This window comes from Amblyomma maculatum, chromosome 4 (genome assembly GCF_055883805.1).
Source record: "Amblyomma maculatum isolate TAMU_Amacu chromosome 4, ASM5588380v1, whole genome shotgun sequence".
In the NCBI taxonomy this organism is placed as follows: Eukaryota; Metazoa; Arthropoda; class Arachnida; order Ixodida; family Ixodidae; genus Amblyomma; species Amblyomma maculatum.
This window is the reverse complement of record NC_139347.1, coordinates 139,970,476-139,988,416: the sequence shown is the minus strand read 5'-3', so window position 1 is coordinate 139,988,416 and position 17,941 is coordinate 139,970,476. Positions and strand designations below refer to the sequence as shown.

General features: G+C 44.9%; 1 protein-coding gene across 4 annotated transcripts in view; it reads left to right on the top strand.

The window, feature by feature from the left end:
* LOC146193178 (uncharacterized) overlaps positions 1 to 17,941 on the top strand; it is a 199,060-nt gene that overhangs the window by 92,031 nt on the left and 89,088 nt on the right. For all 4 annotated transcript variants that reach the window (XM_084602596.1, XM_084602594.1, XM_084602595.1 and 1 more), the window contains 4 exons: positions 1,410 to 1,496; positions 6,225 to 6,440; positions 7,494 to 8,348; positions 9,558 to 9,713. In XM_084602596.1, coding sequence (XP_084458722.1) covers positions 1,410 to 1,496; positions 6,225 to 6,440; positions 7,494 to 8,348; positions 9,558 to 9,713 — 1,314 coding nt within the window. The remainder of the gene's footprint in view (positions 1 to 1,409; positions 1,497 to 6,224; positions 6,441 to 7,493; positions 8,349 to 9,557; positions 9,714 to 17,941) is intronic.

Sequence of the window (17,941 nt, the reverse complement as noted above, 5' to 3'; positions counted from 1 at the left end):
GTTCTAATGCGCCCTTGATTTTAACATGCAGCTATATTTAATAGTCAGAAAAAAATTTAAGTGCATTGCCTTCATTTGTAACTTACACAGGATTTTCATGCTTCGATAAAGGAATGAAGCTTCTCTCACCTGGAACACTGAACCCTTATAGCAGCCACTCTAACGTCACAATAAAGCAAGAATTCAGACCTTTTGATAAAGTTATATAGCCGGCTCCTGCTGGCTTAGACTCCATCCACGTTGGGCCTTTTTGCCTGGCCAGCTGCTTTGCGCTGAATTTCAAGGTTGCGTACACACCTGTGGTCTGCTCGCTGTTGATGCAAGAAGTCTGCAAGCTTTTCTGCTCTTCTGTCTTTGGAAAACTGGCCTTTCTTTGGCCTGTTGGTACCCATCTGAGTCAACTGCTGGTGAAAGCCCCTTTCACGGTTCACCTACACCAAATGTACGCAAGGCCACCCGACTGCTGCTTGCCTCCGACTCAAGCCCTCTCTACTGAACTCAGTGCATCTTCAAGTTCAGGTCGGAGTCTTGCTGGCAGTACACTTCAGGCGCTTGCAAGGCTTTTTCGGTGTTCACTGATTTGACAAGCAATGTGTGCTCTCTAGAAATACGAAGCCACCATTTTGTGGGGCTCATGACAGTAAAGGTGTTGATAGCATAGTTCTATTTTCAAGTTTGATTCTAATGCACATGCCCTGTTTACAAGCTTTTCTTTTCACTGAAGGTGCACGTCGGAATCGAGCAAATGTGGTTCTGAAGCTGGATATTTAAAATTACAGCAGAGCCTTCTCTGATATTGCGACAATTGCTCGAATCAGGCATGTTTGTAACTTGATCAAACACAGCCAGAAAAACAATGTCGCCTAGGCAAAAACTGTTTTTGCAAGAATGCAGTATATATTGAGTCTGAAGGGAATCATGAGATAATGCGATATGCAAAATGTGGAAGCCTGTGATCATATAGTCAAACTGGGATAAATTGAATTTTGGTTTTACCGAACTGACAGGATATCCCCTTGAAATCCCCTTGAAAATCCCATGTATAGGAAAGCTGCGTTATATATCGAACTCAGTTCACCGTTCCTTCGATATATCGAGCTCTGCGCCACATACTGGAAAGTGCGCCTCACCCTAAGCCGGGCGCCACGGCGCAACATGTAGCAGATGACTCTTGCGGCAGTAATTTTGGAAGGCATTGTTTGTGCAAATATACATTTTGGGTAATTGCTGGGTGACTCTCAACGAAATAATCTGCCACTTGTGTTTATCTGTGCTGTTGGCAGGGTCGCCCTGTTTCAGGCAGTCAAAAAGCTCACTCCAGCTAGAGTACTTTATGAAAACAGTGTTAAACAATGCCTGTAAGCCTTTTCTGCAAAGTTGTTTTGCTTTTTTGTCTTATGTCTTTTCAGACGCCACTAGTGTGCTCTGCGTGCCATGAGTCCTTTACAAACAAGGAGGCCATTAAAGAGCACATTCTCAAGGTCCACTACAACTTGGTAAGTAGTGGCTTTTCTGATGCCATTGGCTGAGGTGCCAAGCCTGCACCAGCGTGACACTAAAATACTTTAGTGTGTCTATAACAGTAAAAGCTCGTCGACTCGAACTTCACAGGACCGAGAAAAAAGTTTGAATTACTGAATGCCCTCGAAAAACCTGACAAGGACCATTGAATTAGGGTAAATTTTTCATATTTACTCACATAAGGAACCCACTACCCACCCACTCCTGATTTTGTTTAAGAATTTTGGGATAGAGAAAAAGGCATTAGTTGTTAGTGCGTCTCCCCGGCGCGCACCATCACAGTCCACAACACATTTCTTGGTGGTGCACCAAAATGATGCGCAGCGATAACATCATGGCGTGTTTACCTTTTGACATTGGCTCCCACTCAGTCATTGTAACGCGCAATACAGTGAAATCTCGATATAGTAAAACCTCGTTAATCTGGATCGCAAGGGACCAGCAAAAATGTCAGAGTTAACCGAATCCCGGATTATCGAATTTGCCATGAAAACAACAAAAATGCTCTGGGCATACACATACCTTTATTTCACACGAAAAACTGCGTTATTTTGGTTTGCTTCACCGCCGGAATCTGTGCTAAAACTATTTTCTTTAACCCCATCAGGTAATGGAGCGCACGCTCACTGTCACGAGCTGTGACACAGAATTCCTCGAGTACAGCGAGGGCATCAGTGGCCTCCTGCACTGTATGACACCGCGACGACTGGTCGTGACAGTCGGCATCAGAACAGTCATTTTCATCGCTGTCAAGCACTTCAAATATGATATCGTCAGTTAGCATGCCAGAAATAGCAACACCATCGTCTATTGCTACGTAGTCAGCAAGCTGGACATCGGGAGGAAGGAGAAACTCCAAACGGCTCTCATCCACTTCATCGGCCATTCTTTCAGTGCCTTCTGGAGTGACCTCGGGAGGTAAATCACTGTAGTCAAGGTGGACGAACCTGCTGTGTCGGAAGGAGTTCACTATTACCTCCGCCAACATGCTGCTCCACACATGCACTAAATAAAATATGAATCGCGCTGAGGAGGTTTAAGTCGTATTCTTGACCTGCCTCTTTGCTGAGCAGCAGCCGTTTCATGACATGTCGTCGGTACTTAGTTTTGACATGCTGAATGATGCCCTGATCCAGTGGTTGCAGAGCAGCCGTCGTATTTGGCGGCAGAAATAAGAGTTCGATGCACTGCGGTCCAGTCACACTAGTGTGTGCGCTGCAGTTATCCACCATGAACAAAACCTTGCGGTTTTTGGCAGAGAAGCGCCGGTCGAGCTGCCGCATCCGAGCTTGGAAAATATCAGAGTTCATCCAGGCCTTTCAGTTAGATTTATAGCTCACAGGCAGACAGCGAATGTTTTTGAAGCACCTCGGTTGCTTTGCCTTCCCATTTCCTTCCCAATTACTAGAAGTGTTAGGCGCTCCGTGCCCAACATGTTTGTGGCTAGAAGCACAGTGACCCTTTCTTTGCTTCTCTTGCCTCCAATGCATGGGTCACCCTTGAATGTGATCGTCTTGTCCGGCAAGGCCTTGAAAAAAAGGGCTGTCTCGTCAGCATTGAAGATATCTGCTGGTTCGTAGCGAGCCAAGTATTGGGGAAGCTTGGTCGTCTTCCAATCGGGGATGCAACGCTCATCCACTGCTGCCTTCTCTCCGCACATGTTTCGAAAGGTCAACCCATGCCTTTCTTTAAAACGCACGAACCACCCTTCAGACGCACTGAAAGAGTCAATGTTCATTTTGAATGCATATCTGCGATTCATCGCAGCAGTGCTGTCTCCAGTTCCGGGTGTGCTGCTCTCCTCAGCATTTTTCTTGCTCCAGTGAATTTGCCACTGTCAAATGCTTCCAAAATTTTTGCTTTGTTCTTTATGTAGTCGCCTAACGTGCTCTTTTTCACTCCATACTTTTTCATTATCTCTTGCCGAGAAACACCTTTGTCGACCCCCTTCAGTATCTTCACCTTCGTTTCCAAATCATTCGCTGGCTGCTGCTGTCGCTTCGCTAAGGTGGAGGCTGCCATAACCGAGGAGCGTGACGGCAGTTATATTGTACCAGCACAGATGACAAACGCAACAAGCACTTGTTCGCACGCAACATGGGCTGACACTGGCTGACACAAAACAAAGCAGAAAAGAAAATCCGTCCCGTCGTCCTTCGCAGTGTTCAGTGGATTACTGGATGCTTCCCAGTGTGACGATGATGATAGTGTTTACTTTCTTTGCAGCAAGTGGTGACTAGCGCCACCTATCCACCAATCATTTATTCACTATCATCACCACATTTTTTGTGCCGTTGCTCGCCTTGTTCCCGTTTGTCGGATCTCCGCGGCCGCCGCGGCTTCTCCCTCGCTCAGCAAGGGGTTGTCGAACCTTCGGGTCAGCGAGCTCTTTTGGAGTTGTCCGAGTTAACCAGATTGCAACCAAATGCTTCCGAGTTAACAAGCTTTTAACACATAGAACTACACTCATTTTTGACAGTACCGCGCAGCAAGTCCAAGTTAACTGAATTTCCGAGTTATTGAGATCCAGATAAACGAGGTTTTACTCTACAACGAACTTCGCGGGACCCAAAAATTGCTCGTTATATTGAAATATCATAATAACGGAATAATCGGAAATCAAAGGTAATAAATGCGCCACAGAAAACTTTCATACCTTTAAAAAGGGTTCTCGTGTGGCCCAGGCAATCATCAAACAGTAGCACAATGAGCAGTTTTCTTGCTTGTTTATTTAAAGAAATCGGTAATCTTCTTCTGGTAACTATGGCACATGCTTCCCAGGACAAACGTTTAGACTTTCTTGTGGACAGCTTCGTGCACTTCGTTGCAGCGTGCGATGAAAGTGCGAAGCTTGCCGATTGAGCCCAATACATCTGAAGTGGACACAGCTTGGTCCATACGCAACGATTCTGTGTCATCGTCGTCCAGGTCTTCTTCATCACCTTTTTCACGCACGCTGGTGATGTCGTCTACGGTGAGCTCGGCTGACGTAAAAGCTTCGCTGTCGCACTCCACGTAGTCTTTGAACGTTACCGATCGGTCGACGGACAGCTTCTTGGTGACCTTGTTCCACAAGGCACTGCTGTCGTCTAGCTGGTTATCACTTTCTTCGCAGTGTTCTGCGCTTGCCGATTTGGCCAGCCCTGCTTTCTGCCAGCAGTTTTGGATAGTTGACACCTTAAGATTCCTCCACGCTCTAGTGAGCATCTCTGTGGCTTGGCGAACGTTAACTGCAGTCGGGAGCCCGAGCCGGATATTAATAAGCAGCCGCTGCACCAAGCCCTTCCGAAATTCTCCCTTCACACTTTTTAATCCCTTGGTTCAAGGGTTGGAGCAATGCAGGGTTGTTGGGGGGCAAGAACTCCAAGCGCACATTTGTCAGACGCACGTTGACGATGTGTGCGGAACAATTGTCCACGATCAAAAGTATTTACTTGCCATCCCTCTTCATCTGGTCGTCCAGTTGGATGAGCCAATCCGAAAACAATTTGCGTCATCCAAGCTCGCTTATTCGCCATGGACTCACATGGCAAGAATCTGCCATTCTTCAGGCAGCGAGGACTGGCGTACTTCTCTGTGAATCGGGGCTCCAGTTTTTTTGTGCCCAGTGCGTTGCAGCAAAACAGAACGGACACCCAGACACGGGATTTTTTCCCGCCTTTGCACTTTTCGCCTTTGAAGTTTATTGTTTTGTCGGGCAGAAGCTGATAGAAGCAGGCCATTTCGTCGGCGTTAAAAATATCCTCCTCGGAGTAAGACTCCACAATCTCCTGAAGGCGGTCGTCGCGCCAGGAGATTGCTCAGTCTGTCTGCAGCTGCTTCCTCGCCGGAAATCACTTGTCATGTAATTCCAGATCGTTGGCGAAAACTAAACAGCCAGCTGTAACTCGCTTCAAATCTGGTGAATTCGAAGTCAAAGGCAAATGAACGAGCTTTTTCCTGAAGCATTGGACCAGACACCGGAATGTTCTGAAATCTAGCCTCCTTGAACCACGCGAGGACAGCTTCGTCCACATTTTCATAATTCCCAAGTCGCAAACATTTTCTTGCGGGATCAAGATGGGACTGACAATAAAGCTTGGTGATCTTCTTCCTATCCTTCAAAATGGTCTCGACGGTTGACAGCACGGTGCCGCGCTCCTTGCATACGCTGACCTGCTTTTCGACCTTTTCCTGTAACGAAAACTGTCGTCGCTTGTTTTTAACGCCGGCACCAGCAGAACTCATAGTCAAGCACTTTGACTTAACACCATGTAAAAGTAACTTCGCGTCTTCGAGAAGCTCGGACAAAAACGTGGCAGCTAGCGAGGCCTCATCTGCACCACCACTCAAAAACAACAAAACACAAAATGGCCGAAGTCTCGTTTGCAGTCCCGAAGAAAGTTTTTGAGAAATTTAATTTTGAGAAAGTTCGTAATACTAGGTGCATTTCTACGAGAGCAATTAAATTACGTACGTTATTTTGAAATATTCGGAATACTGAAATTCGTAGTAGTGAAATATGTTTACATAGGAAATACAGGCATTTTTGCGGGAAATTTGAAATATTCGTAAATTTGAAAAATCAGGTCCGCAACTGAGGCAGCGCGCGCTCCTTCTCCCCCTCCACCTTGCATTGGCGCACTTGATGGTGATGCTGAACATGCTGTGCTTATTTTCTATTTATTACTGTCATTAATGTGGACATATATATGTTTTTGCAGGCAAGGGTAAACGATGAGCGGCCCCTCACCCCAGAAGAGATACGATCAGCTCTGCGGCTGGCTAGCTTAGTATTGGACCGCTTCACCTGCCGGGAACCAGGGTGTAATGTTTCATATGTGGCATTCATTTCTTTCTACACGCACATCCAGCATTGTGGCCCACTTGCCAGTCTATTCGCCGAGGAGGACGAGGCACCCAAGACGAAACCTGGCAAGGTAGGCACACTTCAACTCTGGAACTGAAATTTCTCCCAGGCTAAGTTGCATAGTACACTTCAGACACAAATGATACTGATTACACTAGCCTAGTATTTGCCAGTGCTTTGGTGATGAGAAAATTTTGGTGATGGTTTTACTGGTGGAATCATTAGAAATGAGTTGACTTGTTGAGCCACCCCACATTTGTTTTGCACATGCTTGGTTTGTCATGTATCTTGAGACTGGCACCTTTGTTGGAGCTCATGGCAAACACTTTTCTTTGACTTGATTGCTTCCAGTGGTTGCTTTTCTCATCTTGTTTGTGTTGCCTAATAACATGCCATGAGCCGTAGTAGAACTCATTCGCATAATGTCACATGGCAGTCACATTGCAGACTTGTTCGTTTTTCATTTTTTGGGGAAGTCTTAAAATATCTGATATGTTAACATGAATGTAAGAAGCTTAGCTATCAGCATTAGCCATAAAAGTTATTCCAACAGGTAGTGATATAACTCGATAATGAAATGCTGCAAACTGCTCTTACCTTTGAGAGAACACTACCCTCGTGTACCAAAACATTTAGTTGCTGCTTAAAAAACAGAGCAGCACCTAATTTTTGCAAAACGACATGAACAGTTAGTAACTCACAAGCAGAAAATCTTAATTTTTGTATGGCGAGTATTAAATTGTGAGATAAATGACACTCATAGAATTTTCTTTTGATAAAAAGCTGGCATGAATGATTCCTCCATCCATGACGAGAATGAGGGCTATGATGAGAGTATTCAACGAAGAGCATGCTATATAAAAGTAAAAATATAAAGTATGGATGCCTGACCATTTGAAGGGAAAAGAGGACAAAAAATGCCTTCTCTCATAAACACCTTTAAAATAATTGTAGGCTGCCTTTCCAGTGTGCAAATGTAGGTTGAAACTAATAGCAGCATGTCTGCTACAACAGGTAAAAAGGATTAAACACACTGAAATCTTTGTGGGTCACTGTCAATCTTCCTGAAAGGAATGGCTGTAATCATGTTGTCTATGCCCACTTTTTTTTGTCTCTTGTGCAGTTGGCAGACAAAGAAGCACTTAGCAAACCCACTAGTGCGGCTGTTTCGAAATATGGCAGACGGTCGCTGTGCAATAGTCTAAGGACGGACGATCAAGTAGCCAAGGCCAAACCAGGGGCCAAAGCCAAGCCTGCAGCCAAAGCCAAACCTGCACACAAAGCCGAGTCTATAGATGAAACCAAGTCTGCAGATAAAGCCCATCCCACTGACGATGTCGAGCCCGAAGACAAAGCTGAGCCTGCAGATGGAGATGAGCCTTCCACTAGGGCTGCTGTTTCGAAACGAAGACTGCTGGCCAGTAGTCGAAACATGGACAAGCAAGTTGCCAAGGTCAAGCCTGTGGCCAAAGCCAAGCCTGCAGCCAAAGCCAAACCTGCAGATGAAGCCGAGCATGCAGACGGAGCTGAGCCTTCTGCTAGTGCTGCAGTTTCGAAACGAAGACTGGTGGGTAGTAGTCTAAACACTGACAAGCAAGTTGCCAAGGTCAAGCCAGTGGCCAAAGCCAAGCCTGCAGCCAAAGCCAAACCTGCAGACAAAGCCAAGCCTGCAGACGGAGCTGAGCCTTCTGCTAATGCTGCAGTTTCAAAACGAAGACTACTGGGCAGTAGTCTAAACACGGACAAGCAAGTTGCCAAGGTCAAGCCAACAACCAAAGCCAAGCATGCAGTCAAAGCCAAACCTGCAGACGAAGTCAAGTCCGCAGAAGGAGCCGAGTCCGCAAATGGAGCAGAGTCCGCGGACGGAGCCAAGCCTGCGGACGGAGCCGAGCCCGCGGACGAAGCTAAGCCTGTGGATGGAGCCGAGCCTGCAGACAGAGCTGAGCCTTCAGAAGAAGCTAGCTCTAGTGCTTGCAAGGTGGGCAGGCATATTTCTTGCTCCAAGATCAACCTAGGTTATTCAGATGGCATGGGTCACTCCTGCTTTAACTCGTGCACTAACTGTGCCAGTTTCCATCAAGTGAGCTGTGATGAGCGATCATCATAAAATTGCCCAAAATAATGACAGTAATGTCAGCCCTTCTGGATCAAGTACTGTGAACCACCAAATACTGTGTATGCACATGGAAATATCTAGTCAATCCGGCTTTTTCTGACAAATTAAAAATGGTTAGTGTGATTTTTGGACCGTATCTTGTACGTCCCTATTCTACATAAGATGTGGCTTATTGTGAGGACAGCATCATAAGTGGCCACTTGTTACAGAAGTGTTTTCACATTTCATGAAGCCATGGGTGAAACTCCTTTGGTACAGTCACATCCGATGTTTGGTGTAGCTGTTCTTAGATAACTCTTATGTTCTAGTCTTCGTTAAATTAAATACGAAATGCAGTTCACATAGAACAGGCAGACTAGACAGAGGGGCACCGAGGGACAAACTTTCAACTGTGCATTTCCTCCTTGTCTGCTGTCACTACTGAGGTGCTTGTGGTCTAGTTTCTGCTGAATTTTAAGCAAAGGCCCATCTAATTTCATTGTGAGCATTGTTACTATATGGCAGATGCACTGTTGTGTTACCCTGTGTTAAATGGGAATGGCTTTGTTGGGGGAAAAAAAACGGGATATGGTTCATGCAGGGTTGGGGGTTGTGGCTGCTGGAAATGGGTGCTGCACATACAAGTAACAAAAATGCGAAGAAAGGAACATGCTTTGCCTTTCTTTGCACCCTTGTTTCTTGTTTGTGTTCCAGGCTTTTCATATTGTCATGAACCAATTTATCCAGTAAGCTGGTCTGAGGGTTCCAGTTTTATACCATTCCCACTGGAATGCAGCTGATCTTCCTGTGAGCTTTGCTGTTAATCTGGTCACATTCTCATTCTCTTTTGCTCTTGTGGCCTGTTTACTTTGCCTATCGTCAGTGAAAGTGGCTCATATAGCAAATGATATGCAGCCTCAGAAATGGCGTGCTCGTATGTGTAGTTTAATTATGTGTACTGTCACCTTGGAGGACTTGCTAGCCAGCCAGAGGGGGTGCAGTTTTTACTAAGGTGATCCCCAACAACTCTGCCCTTAGTGCCGAAATTGAAATGCGAGCAGTACTTCACACACCTGCACTCTATTTATGCAGCCTGCAGATAAACCATTGGGTAGAGGGAAAAAACGAGGCGCCTCCACTGGCCGAGCCCGGGCCAAGCGACGCAAGAGTCAACAGACGGTTGCGGCCAGCCCCAGGGGACCCAAGCGGAAGCCTTGCTACAGCATCAACTTGGACTATCCAGATGGGGTGGGTCGCAAGACATATGGTCATCACTCTCTGCCAGAAAGAGGCTGAACACACATGCTCGTAGCTAAGTGGCGCCTCTTCTCCCATTCTTCCATTCTGATTAGCATCAGGGGAACTTGGACAAATGTTTCAGAGAAGGCATGAAGTTGTCTGGTGTGTGGCATAGAAGTGAGTGGAGGGTGCTTTGAAGGAGGCAGTTGTCAGATGACGTACGGTGCATCACATTTGTTGCATGTGGGCAGAAACGCCTTACAAGTGTGGCTCATTTGCACAATGGTGCTGCATCCTAACCATGTTCTGTTTACAGAAGCATTATTCTTAGCTATAGGTATAACACTGCAACGTGATTGGGGCTTCAACGAGCCATGCAGGTATTTATGATTGTCGGTACGAACCAGTTTTGAACCTCTTGTGTGCTAGTATTTGTCCTGCCGTTCCTTTTTCGTCCTTTTCATTTGTGCTTGGCTGCACAAAGTTTTTGTTTGCACAAGACATGCAGCGTAGGAGAGCAGAGTCCTTCAGTCACCAGAACTATTTTAGAACTCTTTTTTTGTTCTTACTCGTTTCTCCGTTCATGCCCGTCATTAACAGGGCTTCTTTTTATTATGTGTGTTGTACAAGTGATCAACATGCAATGGTTGTACAATAAAAAAATATTTTTAAGTAATAAGTTGAATTGTTCTTGCTCACAGCCTGAGATGAGCATGCAGACGGCAAAGTAGAGAACTGGGCACCTTGGTGTACCTGCATGATGAGGAGCATCATGTTTAGTGGGTAGCCAGTTGTAACAGAAGTCTGAATGAAGTGCCTGCCATCTTAGGGCCCTGCATGAACAAGGGCTACTCACAGCAGAATTAATGTACGATCACTTGTGGCAAACGCTTTGAGCATACCCTTCTATAGCTGGCTGATAGGACGGGCTTTCTTTTTTTTTTTTTTTTTGTGGATTAAGAGCCTATCACAACGTTGGCATCTGAAAGGTGATTCAAATGCTTCTAGCTTGGGTGCCCTTGATGCACTACAGTTTAGCCCGGTTATAATGAAGTCGGCGGGAATTGGAAATTGCTTCACTATATCCGCTATTTCGTTGTATCTGGACTACGAAAAAAAAAAAGAAATTTGAGTAAATTGTTTTATTGTTGCTCGTCGAAGTGGTCCAGTGTTCCCTGAACACGTTTTGCAAGTGCGGTCTTCAGGATCGCGGCCTCCATACCGTCCAACTGCGAACTGAAATTCTGCTCTGAACTCCCGAGGTACATCTGTAGTGTGTCAACTGCTGCGATGGCTTCTGCAGAGGGGCGCAACTAGCGTTGTCGTAACCACTCTCGGAGGCACTATCCATCCCTTTCATGACATTCCCGGCAACTTCGTCAATTGTGAAGTCCTGCGTGGCAACAAGTTCGTCGTCGGCCGAAATGAAGTCCATGTGGGACAGACCTGGAGACACAAGGTCCAGACACCCATAGCTACTCTAAGCAGGCTGTCATGGCGGCACCAGTCAACCGTGATAGCTTCATCCTCGGCAGGCGCAGTGTCCACGCTGCTGCTTCATTTGCCGGCTGGAAGTCATCATGACTGAGAGCGAAGCCCAAATCCTTATCTTTCACTAGCATGATGGGCCCACTGAGTGGGATGTTCTTTGATCTGAGAACCACCTGTAAAGTGCGGCTTCTACATCGGCGTACGTGGCGCACTGGATCCTCTTTCGGTCCCCACTGCCAACGCTGTCATCGAGAACGGCATAGATCTTGCTCCCGTTCTTAATTATCGTAGTGTGTGTGGACTATGCTGTTTCATACTTCCATGCGATATCACTCTTCTTCATGTTTCGGCGCACTTCGTCCAGAATGGCGCACTTCATCTTCAATGACAACACTTTTCTCTTTCCCGTTGAAGTGCTGGGGCTCGCGAGACTTGACATTGCCGAGAAAATGAAGGGTCGGGTCCAAGAAATGTGATAACTGAGTAGGTCCGTTGTCTGAAAATTGCCTAGGCGAAGTCAGGGGTCACGAGATATCAGAGGTGAGAAGCGGAACAAGGCAGGAAGGCAGGAAGGCGTAATGGCGTCAGCGAGAGAAGCGCATACAAAGATCCACGAAAGCGGAGGAAACACTCTTGCTTCTCTCTCTCTCAATCCCGCTACGCTTTCTCCCTGACTCTCCCTCTCCCGGGAACAGAACTGAGAGGAGAGAAGCCCCAGAGAGAGAAATTCAAGAACCGCGATTGGCTAAGTCAACCGCTACTCCGTGACTTCACCGAGAATTGCTTTTTATTTTCTTACTTTTTTACCTCCCGCGTAACCGGCTCAACGGCATGACAGAACGCCGCATCACGAAGACGCCAAGTCAAGCAATGCAGTGAAGCAACCTTTCGCTTCGCGGAAGAGCAGACGCTGTGAATGCGACCGCCAGCCAAATTTTGTCTTTATTTTCGCACAGAAATTTGCCTGAAGGTGTAAAAATCTCCCGATTGATACATTATTTTTCATTTGGTACAAAATCACTTTGCTGTATCCGCTGACGTGCTCTTATTTACTTCGTTAAAACTGTACCCAAATTGTATTGGAAATGCAAAAATGGGAATGGGAAATTGAACTTCCTTCGTTATAACCGCTATTTCGCTATAAGTTGCTTCGCTATAACTGGGCTTGACTGTATTTGTTGGGCATTTTGAAGAATATGGAATACTGTATTAACATGAATTTAGCATGGCTATGATTTTCAAGGAAACATCACAGGCACGGAGATAAAGAGGAAAAATGCACCAACATTAGTAAACCTTAGGCATATCATTCCTATGCCCTGACTGCCTTCTAGTTTGAATGGAGCATGGTATTTTCCACCATCATTACGGTGTGAAGGCTTCCTTTGCCCCTCTGGTTTCAAGAGAACCGCTCAAAAGATCCTCAGGTAAGGCTAACACAATGATATGCACAGAGGCCCACTGCAGTCTGTCAACCATGCACTCGAAAACCAAATTTCTCTCATCTCCTCATTATCCGGAATCGTGGTCTCTCTGGTTTTGACACTTGTACAGTAGACTCGCACATCATCTTCGGTACTGTGCGTTCTTGATAATTCAAACAAATTTCAAAATTTTGATTGGCCATTTGCTCTCGTGATGCAACACACAGTCATTGGGAAATAGCCAAGCGTTACAGATGCTTCCAATACAATGTCATTAATAAAAACAAAATAATAGTGGTTCTAGCATTGATCCTGAGAAAGTCTGCTGGATTTCACCGTGTTGCCCACTACTGCACTCTGATGACGAAAAGACAAGTAAGCTTCTGTCTGAGCCGGCAACAGTGATTGTTTAATATGGGTCATAATTTTTGGCGAGAACTTAAGGGGAGAAACACAATGGAATGTTTATTACAAGTAATAGAAAAAATTGTCGGACTGTGGTGAAAAGTTGCTATGCAATTAATTGTTTCAAAAAGAATTACTGTTGAAAAACCTTTGTAGAAGGTGGGAACTCCAAGATGTGTTAAAAAAGAAATTTATTGAATGGTTTTGAAACAAGTATGTAACATTGGGATGGGTGTGAAAGCTCAAGTTGAGAAGGGTTCATCGTCTTTTGGTACTGCAATAACTTCTAACCAAGACTTAATATTTCCTGAGATAAAGGTTTATTAAATATGAGGTGTAAGTACAGCCTTTGACATGCTGAACAAGGAAAGTGTTCATTATGCCATCAACTCCCAACATACTTTTAGTTTCGATTTTAATTAAGAGTCACAGCAACCCATCTTCATAATTGTGTTTTGAGACTTTCAAATGTACTGTGAGAAGCTATGTGAATAGAAATGTAGGTTTGGTAATGAAAACTTCACACCATACTAAAAGCCAGTAGCCATCTTCATATCTACGTCTTTCACTTCGCAGTCGGGATGACGAGGTCAAAATACTGTGTCAAAATTACGATCCTTGTTTTTCCAAACCATGCTGGGGTGCTTTACTGTCAGCTAAGCAAATGCAAAATGCCCTTAGAGTCAGGGCTGAGGATTCAACACTGAGCACTTGGTGGCCATAGTGTCCTGTGGCCTGTGGAGGAAGAAGTCGCAAATAGTGAAGAGGAAGATGAAGGTTGTCCACTGAGGGGACCTCTTTCAATGGCATACAGCCAGATCACTGAACATGCCTTTTGAGGAGTCGCCGCTGTTATTGTGACTAGTGCCCCTTGCCAAGCCCAGCCAAGAGCTTCGAAATATGTGGGTGACATTCTTTATTGACAAAACATGCTCCGAAAAAATTGTGTTTGCCAGCTACCAGGTTGCGGGTAATCAGCCTATTGAACTGCCCCCTGAAGTGAGCTCCCATGAGCTCATGAACGCTGTCTTGGCAGGGGCTTCAGAAGACATGGCGAAACTTTCACAAATACTCTTCAAGGGCTACGTGAAGGCAAACTTGCGGACTGAAACCTTTGCGGAACTAGTTTTATGGCCGACACATTTACTCCTGTCCAGAGAAGAGACCTCGGCCGAGGAGGTAAGCTCCGTTCTGCAAGGTCTTAAGCCTCTTGCAAGAGCAGGAAAGGGCAGTACAGTTCACTTTAGATGCATCTTGTGGCCTGGAGCCTTTGCATGCCGTGCTCTGCAGTTTCCAAATGTTAAATGATGGTCATGTTTTCATGACTGGATGGTCCAAGCTTTCCATATATATGGAACATATCTTTTCTACATGTTTCAGATCATCTTCATGTCACACGTGTCCTGGTAAAAAGGTGTGTTTTGTTTAGTTGATGTCAAATGTGCCTTAGTGAGTTGTGGGGTGATAGTCTTAAGATAGGGGTAATCAGCATTTCATATTTCTTGGACCATTTTGCACGACTGAATCTGGTATATTGACAAAAAAGCAAAAACAAAAAGAATGGTTAGTTGAGCACAAGTTATCTCATAGTTTTCAAAATGAGTACATCAATTTGGGTGGCAATTATTTCTTCTGAAGAGGTGAAATGCGAATGTGTAGCAAGGAGCAAGCTGTTGGTTTGAAAATTGACTGACATCCCCAAAGCACCATGTTGAGACGATAACACACAGCAGAGTGACACACAAGGAAAGTACAGCTTGGTTATCCTCGTAAGTTTGAAGCTGCCGTCATGTAAGCTGATGCTAACAACCCAACAATGCGATGCTTTTATAAACTGATAGTCTGACTACCCAGCCAGTTTAGAGCACTAACATCACCAGTGATGTTGAGGATTTCTTTTATTACAGGCAAAAATGCAGGTAGAAATGCTCTGTTTTCATTAGATGGTATTGTCGTACTGCTATAAACGTCCGCTAATTTGATCTCCAACTTCATTTTAACCTCCTCAAGCGTCTTAGCAAGCAATTCATGAGTAAAAGTAGAGAAAGCACTTGTAAGTGCACACACAAGACAAGATTTCCTTGGCATTCTCTTTCTTTTTTTGATGGCTAGGACGTGCAGACATACATATGTATATACCTAAAGGCTTACATTGGGAGAAACAGTAAAAAGAAAGTTCTCCAAATGGTAACTGCTGTGGTATTGCAAATTTCAGTGATAGCTGGTCTACTTCAAGAATGCTGATTTTGATGTGTCAGTGTAGGGTCGACATGTGTCATGCTTGTAACTTCATGCCATGCACAGTTGCTCATCTACATAAGGCAGGTCTGGGAAGTGTGCAGTCAGCAGTGTTGGAGTAGCCAGTTGCGGTAAGAAGGCAGTGCATATGCAGTTAGTTAGGGAGGTTAGGGGCACAGGGTTGGTTTAGCTCAGTATTTGAGTTGTATGGTGCATATGCAGATGTGGCCCTGACAGCTGTGAAGGGTGTATGGTGTATGGAAGGGTGCATGTGCATATGTGCGCATAGGCACTGCTGCCACCTACAGCACAAAATGAAAAACGACACTCTTGCAGCTGTTCATGTGAAAGAATGACCGCTCAGTGACAAGTAATGAGAGCAGGGGATGTCGTAGCGATGTCGCCTTCTGCAGCTGCCACAACCACGTAGCATGGTCCACTCCTTTGCATCCTTTTTCAGTATGTGCTTGTTATCTCCACTGCCACTGTCATCATCACTAGCCAAATGAAGCCCTCATTTTGAAGTTGCGCTGTTGGGGAGAAGAGAAACTGTAGACACGGGACTAGCACAGTGCAGGATGAACTAATGACGGAAATTTTCATTTGAAAGGAAGCCTGTGAAGCGTGCAGGGCAAGGAGTGGGAAGGAGTGAGCAAATGGGAGCAAAAGATGATATCTAATCAACCGGAACATGAGGCGTTTATACCTTATCATATGGCAGAAATTTTTTAAAAATGTATCGCAAGCTTTTTTGTTCTCCGATTCTGAACAAAACCTCCCAGTCTCCAGCACCTCATAATTTGTTCCAGAATGCAGTTTAGTGATCCTTTATTAAGACCAATGGCGCTTCACACCTTTCATGATCAGGCAGTTCTGGCAGTACGACATCACAATTTTACCATAGTGATCGTTCATCTTGAATGGGTAGAGGTTATTCGGTTATTTTTGCATAATAGTTTTCAGAGATGATGTATTTTGGACACTTGAGATGTAGCAACGAAGTTGGTAAATTCCAGAGAAACAAATTCCACACTTATGGGGCATATACTTGCAGGCTGCTGGAGAGTATGCTTCCATGCTGAGAGGAAACTAAATCCAGCCAGATTCTGAGGTTAATGGCCCAAAATGGCAGATAAGTTATATTATAATAAATGGAGCTTCAGTAGGGTGGGAAATGTTGAAATGAGATGTGGGAGAATCTTATTGACTTTTCTGGTCAAGGAAGATCAACTACAATTGGCTCATAGTTTTCACTTTTAGCTCTAGTTTAATGCACAAAGACTGATAAACCAAGGGAAAAGCAATGCAGCAGCTGGTAATGAATAGGTAATAATAATAATAATAATAATAATAATAATAATAATTGGTTCAAGGAAAGGTGCAATATCTGTCACACTTGTTCTGTGGACACCTGAACTGTGCCATAAATGAAAGGAGGAATTAGGGATTGAAAGTGGGTAGAGAGAAAGAGGAGCCCTAGTAGCTATGGAGGAATTTCAACCACCTGGGGATATTTATCGTGCACTGACATCGCACAGCACGTGGACCCCTGTCCGTTTCGCCTTTGATGGAGGTGAAATGGAAAGGCATCCATGTGCTGTACGATGTCAGTGCACTCAAGAGATAGGAGAATTCAATTTTGGTCATTTCAGTTCACTTCATAAGCCACTGTGCTCTGGATGTTCAAAAGCACCTGCCAGCTGCAGCCTCTCAGGATGATTAGTGCTTCTTCTGGACAGTGAGGCTGCCACATATAGAGGTGGCAGGGTGCATGCTGGAACATGTAACAGTGCCACCTTTCCACATTCATTTTTACATAGTATTTTCTCTGGTCTGCTGAGAGCTTGGAGAAGTGTGCGCTATTAAGTAACACTGCCTATATTGTGAGTATAAATGGGAGATGAAGAATTACTGCTAGTGTTCCAAACAGGTCTTAAGTAGATCTGGCATTAGGGTCTCCCTTGCAACTACCATACCATCTAGCAGAAAAGTTTTTTCTAATGCCTTTGTGTAGATATTATCAATGTAAAGTCATAGCCAGATTAATACTAAGTACACTTCAGCGTGCAGCCCCTTCTCAGAGGATCACCTAGCAAAAATCGAACTCGCTTTTGAAATTTGTGGAATAAAATGCGTTTCATATGTTTTCACTTAATTATTTCCTGTATTCAATGCAAGGATGCCAGAGTGCAGATGCAAAGTGTGCTTAATTATTCTGGGGACGACTGTATTTATCTCATTTAACAGTTAATAATGGTATACTTAGATGCTTGAGGAAGAGTACAGGTTTAGTAGGCTGCCAGCCTTCACTAGTCTAGACTCTGGTTTGTTGTTCTAGTAATATTCACTGTTGTTAAATTGTCATCCACTTTGTGCTTGCCAGTCTGGGAACACAGAAACAGCACTGTTTAAAAAGAAAGTTTGTCTTGACGCCTCGTCAGTGTCAGAGTAACTGACGCAGTGTCCAGAGGCAATTTTACTTGGAGAACTCTTCCAAACGGTGTTGTCAGCGGGTTAAAAACATTGGCAGCGCAAACAACTGAAACATCCAGGTGCCTGGCATAACACATAGCACATAGCGTCTACAACCAGTCGGCCTCTATGGCAGACTGAACGTGTATTTGGACCAAGCTGTGTCTGGTTCTCCAATTATATAAGCTTGGGCGTAGCAGCCTCATT